Source organism: Nicotiana sylvestris, chromosome 3 (assembly GCF_000393655.2).
Source record: "Nicotiana sylvestris chromosome 3, ASM39365v2, whole genome shotgun sequence".
NCBI lineage: Eukaryota > Viridiplantae > Streptophyta > Magnoliopsida > Solanales > Solanaceae > Nicotiana > Nicotiana sylvestris.
The window spans coordinates 132810025-132818813 of record NC_091059.1 but is presented as its reverse complement, the minus strand read 5'-3'; the positions used below and the strand labels follow the sequence as shown (position 1 = coordinate 132818813).

The window sequence follows — 8789 nt, the reverse complement described above, 5'->3', positions numbered from 1 at the left end:
CAGTAGTTAGAAATGCATCGTCCAACACTGCCTAATGAAATCCTCAGCAAAGAACAATCAAGAAACAAGAGAAATTTAGGGGGGGAAATTTCAGTTAATAGATTGAGTACAGTACTTTTAAGTAATAAGGAAAAAAAGATGGAGTCAGTACTTTGGACTAATAAGGAAAATAAATTAAAATCGACTGTTGACCAAAATCAGGAGTGGAAGATATGATGACACTTCTTTTTGACACAGTGGGAGGTGCAGGGTACAATTATTACAGTTTGACACTCTGCACCTGCCAATACGTGGGGGCTTTTGTGTCATTTCTTCGTATATCTTTCTCCGTCCCAAGAATCCTAATCTCGCTCCTCATCACCAGCTACACTATCATCCCGCACATTTACACACACACACACTCTGAATTGAACCAACGCTCCAAAAAGTTGTAAATCATTCGCAACAGTTACCTGGTATCTTCTAAAGGCATGTCCTAAATCTCTCTCTCTCTCTCTCTTTGCTTTATTTCCTTATTCTGGTTGTTTGTTGGAGTAATTTTTTCAAGTTGGATCTTGATTCCAATAGTTGTTAAGCGTGTTAAAGTAATTCTGTGTACAACTTGTGGAATTTTTGTTCTGAATTTGAGCTTGTCTGAATTATTTTATTTGTTTTCTGCATTTCAATTAGTGTGGTATGATCAAATGCGGATCTTTTATTCTTAAAAGTTTTATATCTTCTTACGTGTTTTTTTTAAATTTTTTGTTAACGTAACGATTTAATTCTTAAAGATTATATCTTCTTGTTCCCATAAAGATTCAAAACCAGGCTGCCAATTGAACTTTAGAGGCAAACATAAGTACATTTGATTTTCACGGCTAAGTTTTTTTCTAATCAGTGGTTTTCTAAGGTTTTTTTTTTTTATTTTAAGAATGAAATTTTGTACACAGATTTAGTTTTGTATACAGTTCTTATAGGAAAGATACATATATTTTTGGGCTATCTTTTGTTTTTTGATATTTCAAATAAAGCAAAATGGGTTTCCAGTTCATTGGATAGAACTCCGCTTGAAATGGTTTTATGGAATGCAAGTGAAAGCGATACCTTGTGGAATTAGTCGAGGAACACACAAGCTGGCCTGAACATCATGCTTATGAAAAAGAATGCAAGTGAAAAAAAAGAGACTTTTATGTGCAGAGTGTTAGGTTCATTTCCATGTTTGCTTTGAATTTACTAATCTGCTTCTAGGTTTCTAGTTCTTTGTTTACATCTATAGAGCCAAGGGTATTTTGGTAAGACTGTGTCTAACAGCAATTCTTCAGAGTTTGCTTAATAGGTCTTTAGGGATGTCATTTACCAGATGTTTGGATCTTCAAAAATTTTGGGAAAAAGAAGGTTAAGAGAAAAGCGTAACTAAATCTCAAATTTCCTCACTTTATCTGGAAGGCAATTGAAAAATCTGCGGAAATTGGGTTGTATGGATATGCTGTATAAGGTAGGGGAAATGGCTCGGCTTGATATGGTGAATAAGCATACTTGGTGATCTGTCAATTAATCCCATTGTTGAATGAATACCACATTCTATTATAGGTATCAATTTTGCATGAGCATGCCACAGATTTGAATGTTGCTTTTCTTGAACCTATCTCTTCCAACATGATGAAAGAAAGAAGCCAGTGTTAGATTAGATATAAAGCTTTGGCCACTTTACCAGGAACTGCTGGTCCGTATTTCTGATTACAACTGCCACTTCCATTTTAATTACCACCATCAAACCCTCTCCATCACATATCTCTTGCCTTATTTGACTAAACAACTCCATATCTTGGAGGTCACTGATCTGTCCTTTTCTGAGAAACCGTTGGGATCACTGACCAAGTTGAGTAAGAGATCGCTTTAGTTGATTTTGAGGGAGGGAGGGAGATGGTGAATAACGATGCTGGGTTTAAGAGGACGGTAAGGTGAGTTCCAATATTCTCTATCATGTTTTCCCACTTTTGCTTCGGATCGATTTGCTATAATGTAGTTGAAAACTTCACTCACACTATTCAACTTTTTTCTTTTATGATTTTCCAGAGCATTCAAACACACACACAAATAATGTTTCCTAGAAACTTTCCCCCTTAAATGCATGCTCTATGGTACGCTTCAGCTTTTGTGTTCTTTTTGGAGTATTAGTGTCTCAGAAATCAAGAACTTGGTAGTCGAGATGTAAGATTTTATTTAGAAAAAGTATTTGTTGAAGCTTTTCTTGTTTCATTGGTGCATTTTGCAACTCACTAACTGGATTTCCTAGACCTTTTCTTCCTCTTAATATCTGTCAACGGGCTGGCAGAGAACCTTCTGTTTACTTGTTTCCTTCTTGATTCTGCAATTTATTGCTGATCCTTTGGCTACTTCAAAGCCTTTGTAGTCCATGGGGATTTGTTCCATAATTCAGCTAGATACCAGCACAAAATGAGTCCCACGTTTGCTGCATCTTTGCTGCCTATTGTAGTCCTGAGATCTCCTCTCTTGTCCTACATGAAACGCCTATAACCAAAGACTCTTATTGGCGCATAAGCTTGTGATTGAAGCCATTTGAGAAAGGCATTCTTACTGTTCACATCTTTGTAGGCCGTGGAACAGCTTTCTATCTTCTTCTTTATGCTTGGAGTTAGCACCCATCCTTTCCCTTCAATCACAAGTACTGTTGTATTTGGACATACAAGTGTGATAAATTACCATCATTGATCAAAGGCTCAATACAAGCTTGCGGCTGACATCAATGTAAGCTTTAAAAGGCCAGGGAGTGTAGAGATTTTGGCTATGACTTGTCAACTGGTATTTTCTTAAGTAATATCATTGTTCCTTAATTGATTGTTTATACTTCAATTGATACTGTGTTATTCATTTGAGCAACTTGAACTATGGTGAGAACTGTAGCTTGTTATGAGAAGTCACGAACTACAGAGAAATTCCGCTTCATTCAAGCTCCTTTCTTCTCCATTCTTTAAGCTCCTTCTGGGATGAATATTCTTGATCCTGATATATTTATACTCCTAATTTTCCAATTTATATAACCTCTTTCTATTTTAGGACATTTCAAGATGTTTGAAACCATTCTATTAAGATAAAATTATCACAAGTATTAAGAATTTAAATGTGTTAAATTATTCTCTCTTTAACATAAAAATACTAGTGTTTTTTCCAGCCCTATAATCTATATTTGTTTTCTTGGAATAGGATTGAAGATCCATCATGTTTAGTTGCTAGTTTAGCTTTCAATTTAGAACTTATTTGTAAATGGACACGGTGCCTCCTAGCAAACATCATTGGTTCTTTTATCGAGGACTTTTTATCAATATTTCCTTTGTTGCAATTTATTTGACACTCTTTGTTTCGGGATGTCACAAAATATTTGATACCATTTCTCTGCCTGTTATTGTTATTGTAAGGATCCATCATAAATTAACTAGTTTTACATTGATCATTAGCTCCTTATTTATTAAGGTTTGATATCAGCAAATTAGTTCATGTCTAGGCTCAATTTCCAGGAGAATAGAGACGTAACACAGAAAATTAAAATTGTATAGTTGAGATGAAGAAGTGTCACATGAGTGTTATGCAATAAGGAGATACCTACCAGAGTGAAAGGCTAGGTTATAACTTATAGGATAGTTGTGAGACCAACAATGATATACTGGATTGGGTGTTGGGTTTCTGAGGTTTAACATATTCATATGATGTGTGTCGAAGAAATACAAATGTTATGATAGATGTGCCATGTGCGGTTATACAAAATTATATAAGATAAGAAATTGTTATGTCTGACAAAAAGTACAAATAGCACTCATAGAGGATAAAACGAAAAAAGGTCCCACATGATGGTTCAGTCATGTCTTACGTTAGACGTTCAAATGAAACGGTTTGTAAGTGTGACGCTAGGATGGTTGAAGGTGTTAAAAGGACGAGGTAAATCTAAAATTACATGGACGGAAGTTGTCCCAAAGAACTTACAATCTCTCGAAATCCATGCAAAATTAGCAAATTCCAAAATAATGGAAGCGAAAGATCCATATAGGTAATTCTGACCAGTTAGGATTAAGGTTTAGTTATGTCGTGACACTTGCATTAGGTATGTTGTTTGCCAGGAGTCCTTTTTATTCAATAGTGGTTTGTTTTTCAGCAGAAAATGTAGAAAACCTTTATTTATAGAGAATCCTTAGTTTGTCTTGAGTATTAGAATGAAGTTGCTTCAACGGGAGCATAATGGATAGTGGATATTCATATAACTGACCCCAACTATAGGATTGAAGCATAGTTGTTGTTAATTAATATTGGAAATTGGAGTCCCGAGTAGAGTTGAATGGTTGCAGAAGAACCATATTGCTATCTCCATTTTTTTTTAGATTTAAGGCATATTTGCTGTTGTTTTCTTACTAGTATTATCTTATATAACTTTGTCAAGTTTTGGGAGTTGATTTAACTAATAATATTCAAACATTTATATGGTTTTTTCCTTTCAACTAACTTTTAAACTATTACTTTTATATATTTTTTAGTTACCCCTTGTTAAATTTCTCTTCGGTCTTCTTAATATCTTGTTGTTGTTATTGCTTGTTGCTACTGCTTTTTTTCATCTTTTCTTCAGCCGAGAGTCTAACGGAAACAACCTCTCTGCCCTCCCAGGGTAGGGGTAAGGCCTTCATACACCCTACCCTCCACGGACCCCATTTGTGGGAATCCACTAGGTTTATTGTTGTTTTTGTACCCTTTGTTAAATACACAAATCAAATAAACATCTTTATTTCTGCCCCCAATCACATAGAATACATGGATGGAGTAAACATGTTTTGTTATCCCCTTCTATTTGATTCCTGGAAACTAGTAAGCCCTAATTGTCCCCAGTTCTATTCATTCTTATCTTGTTCTTCAAAACTTATAACAAATCTCCAGCTTTTCCATCCTAATGCTAATGGACATGGAAGTTTCCTCTCTAGGGAATTTTAAGTGCAAATTGATGTTACTGCATCTCCTTTTTCTCAAAAGAAATTGATGTTAGGTCTTTTATGTATCATTTTGCTTTCCGTAATAATTATCTTTATCTGAAATGTGATGCTCCAATCAGCTATGCCAGCATGAAATTAGAAATCTTTTGTTATCTATAACCAACTCAAGTTTCGGTTCAGATTTTCGTAGTTTCTTCAATTTCGGGAATCCCAGTACTCCCGTAGACATTTCTGTATATTCTTTTAACGCTCAACTTTTCTGCTTCATGGTCTGATTACTTTCACAAGAATACAGAGCGAACAATCAGCAACATCAAACTGACATCAGGAATTCAGATTTCATCATGGTTGATAATGACGCTTGAGAAGTAATGATTTTTTTTATTACAGGTGTTTTCATGCGACGTTGAAGCTTTTGTGATGGAAGAAGGAGATTCTGCTGTAAGGAGATGGGAGGACCTTGATAACGATATCTTGGTGAAGATATTGCAGTCCTTTGACCTCTTTGAGTTGACTTCTGGACTTGCTCAAGTTTGTAGTTCGTGGCGATTAGCTTGCTCTGATCAACTTCTCTGGAAAATGCTGGACTTGTCTGTAATAAAATCAAATTTCATCAAAATCCCGTTAGAGCCGTATGTATATGTGGACTGTCAGTCTGATAAAACATTAACCCGCCTCCTGAGGATTGCTTTGAACCTCAGTCGTGGAAACATACTAACGTTAATCTTCCATTACAATCTGTATGTCAGCGACGATCAGTTGACTTATACTGCCGAGAGGTATTCCCTGATAAACCTTCATCTTTCCTTAGCTCTATTATTTTAATTAAAAGACCATACATCAATCATTCCAGAGTTCAGGCAGCATCATATATCTTAGATGTCCAATGATTTGCCATTATTTTAATTCAGGAGCAGCAAAGTTTACAGTGAGGATGAAAAGGACAGTTAATCAAATCTACTCTTTTTCAGGTGTCCGCGGCTTAAACGTCTAGTTATGCCTGCTTGGAACAGAATAAAAAAGACAGGAATATGCAGGGCTATTCGTATTTGGGAAGATCTTGAATCACTGACAATGCCTAGCATAGCAAATCCACCATACGTCATGGAGGAAATTGCAAGGAATTGCAAAAAATTTGCTGAGCTCAAGATTATGGGGCCATGTGATATTCTCTTTGCATCTACACTGGTAGCATTTCTTCCAAACTTGAAAGTACTGAGTGTGCGGTGCACAGTGCTATCTAAAGGCGCCTTAGTTATTATCTTGGAGGGCTTAAAAAAGTTGGAAGTGCTCAACATATCCCATTGCCTAATCACTGAAGTCCCTCCATCTTCACCAAGAAAAGTTCTGACCAAGCTTGATGAATCAATTCTTGAAAAAGCCTCAAGGTTACGCAAATTCCTGACTTGCATGAGTGATTCGTGCATCATGTGTCAGCGCACTCGAAACGATGAAGGACTGATGAGGTGGTATAAATATGAAGAAGACCTCTGGAAAGTGGATGAGGTGAGATCTCTTGCAATTTGACAACTTTAAGGATATATTGCTTTTTCATAAGTTAGATACCTTGTTAAAGGTCCAGTTGTAAAATTGTGTATATGAAGCAAAATAAAACCTTGTCATTGTTAATGGAAGTGAATCAGCTTCCGGTTGCTAGCCGCAGGTATTTTCCTTTGGTGGCCAAAGGGAGAGTAGCTTTGTAGTATAGGAGACATATAAAACTGTATCATCATCATGCACATGGGAGAGTAATGTTACTTTCATGTTGTAATTTTGTAACATTAGTGTATTTTCTTCGGCGGGATTGTTTTCCTGTTCTATCACATTTCTTTGTGTTCCTATAATTTTCTCTTTGTGGTACGTGGATGCGTTTTGTTTCTGCGTTTTCAAACAAGAAAAGAAGTCTATGATCCTCTCTAGGTTATGGCTGATCTTTAAGGAAGCTCATTAAAGGTGCAACATTTTTACGTAAAAATTAGAGATATATTTTGACAAACATTATAAAATATTTTTTTATCATATTAACACAGTGGCGGAGCCACCTTATAGCAAGTGGTGAACTGACACCCTTAGTGGGAATAATACAGTGTAGATAGGTAAAAAACAATTATGCATAATGTGTTGATTCTCTTTAATTTCTTTTGTATTTTTTACTTTTATATATTTTGACACCCCTTAATAAAATTTTAGCTCCGCTACTTATTAACACGAGAACAACTCGTAAGTTGTAATACTTTTTGTATATTATTTGAATATTTGAATTTTAGTTTTAATTTCATTGAATTGATCTAACCTAATTTAGTTTCGTAAGTTAGTTAAATTGACTTTCAAAAATGACATGACAACTAATTTTATAGCTTTACCTAGCTTTACCTATACTTTGGCGACTGTCCTCTCCCTCTTTATCGTAGCTATATATACGTAAATGGACTAATAATAGCTGCAAATTACACGATAACTGTCATGGGCTGCTTTTCAGACACGCCCCATGACCCCTTGGCCGTGCCCCATGGCGGTCTAGCAAGTCTCACAATACCTAGCGCCATGGTCGGCCCCGTGGTCTTGGCTGCGCCAAGTGACAAGCGCGCATGCGCTTCTGTCGCCCCACCGATGCCTCTCGCCAGTGTCCAGCGGCTGGCCAAAGACAACAACGCCGCGCCACTGACAATGTCGCGCGCGCAGATCCTGATGCCTTGCCAGCGCCCAACTGCAGGCCCATTCTAGCAGCCCCTCGTGCATAGACCCTGATGCCAAGCACCAGCGCCCAGCCTCGGGCCAACATAACAAGTGTTGCGCACGCCAACAGCACCGCACGCGCAGACCCTGACCCGCAAGACAAAGTTGCTGTCATCGGACTTGTTTCTACATTGTAATAAACTAAGTCCTTTTCATTGAAATTATAGGCTAGTTTATATTATTTTCATTCAGTGTGTTTCTACAGCTTTATTAGGGCAAGTCATGTAACTTTGGTTTATTTTTTTTAAGCATTATTAGGGGGATCAAGCAATCAAACATTTTCAAGCAATCAATTTTCTGTACTGGTGTTTCTCCCCCTCGACACCGCATCTTTTGTATTCAGCGTTCATTCATCAATAAAATCATCATCATCATTCGAAACTCAATTCTCTCTCAGCTTTCGCAATTGCTCGTGACATTGGTTTTTCCGCACGGCACTGATAATCTAGTCTAGCGTGCGAAGGGGACCTCATTGGCGGACAACAACCACACTGTCGTCGGTTGCTTAGTCTTACGTTGCCCTTCCAAGGAACATCAGGAAGGCGTTGCGTAACAGTGGGTATCAGAACCTAGGCTCGACATCGGGCGAGGGAACACATTTGCCATCATCACCATTTCTGACCATGGTGAATCATGGGGAGCGCCTAGCATCCCTAGAAGAGACGGTTGACCGATTACGATCCATCGTAGATACGGTGCCTGATCAACACAACAACCTAGTGCAAAGGTTGGACGACCTGGACCGCCGAATGCCGCAGGCGGAAAATGACATTGCAAACATCAGTCGTGACTCTGAGGAGGACCGGTAAACGGCAGCCATTGAAACTGCCAATATTCATGGCAAATTTGAGGACCTCCAACAGGAGCGTGCCGATGATTTAGCCCATCGGGAACAAGAGGCAGACAGACTAACTGCCATGCAGCAAACCATAGACGACTTGATAGGTAAGCTCAATATTGTCAATGTTGCCCTACAGAGCCTACTTCGAGGAGGCGACAACCACATCAGGGGTGCAACAAACCTCACCCCCACTCCACAAAAACTTAAGATACCGGAGCCAAAGCCATACGACGGATCCCGGG

General features: G+C 37.9%; 1 protein-coding gene across 6 annotated transcripts; it reads left to right on the top strand.

Annotated features, from left to right (window-relative positions):
• The first annotated feature begins 250 nt into the window (after window positions 1-250).
• LOC104232409 (F-box/LRR-repeat protein At3g48880) lies at window positions 251-6795 on the top strand. Of its 6 annotated transcripts, XM_009785597.2 has the most exons (5): window positions 251-468; window positions 1694-1940; window positions 2596-2802; window positions 5361-5749; window positions 5942-6795. In XM_009785597.2, the coding sequence occupies exons 3-5, from the start codon at window positions 2788-2790 to the stop codon at window positions 6495-6497; spliced, it is 960 nt and encodes a 319-aa protein (XP_009783899.1). In that variant the 5' UTR covers window positions 251-468; window positions 1694-1940; window positions 2596-2787; the 3' UTR covers window positions 6498-6795. The 6 variants fall into 6 exon arrangements, with proteins under 6 accessions (XP_009783899.1, XP_009783898.1, XP_009783901.1 ...); XM_009785596.2 differs by lacking the exon at window positions 1694-1940; XM_009785599.2 differs by lacking the exon at window positions 1694-1940 and having other exon boundaries at window positions 252-468; window positions 2596-2748.
• Window positions 6796-8789: the final 1994 nt, after the last annotated feature.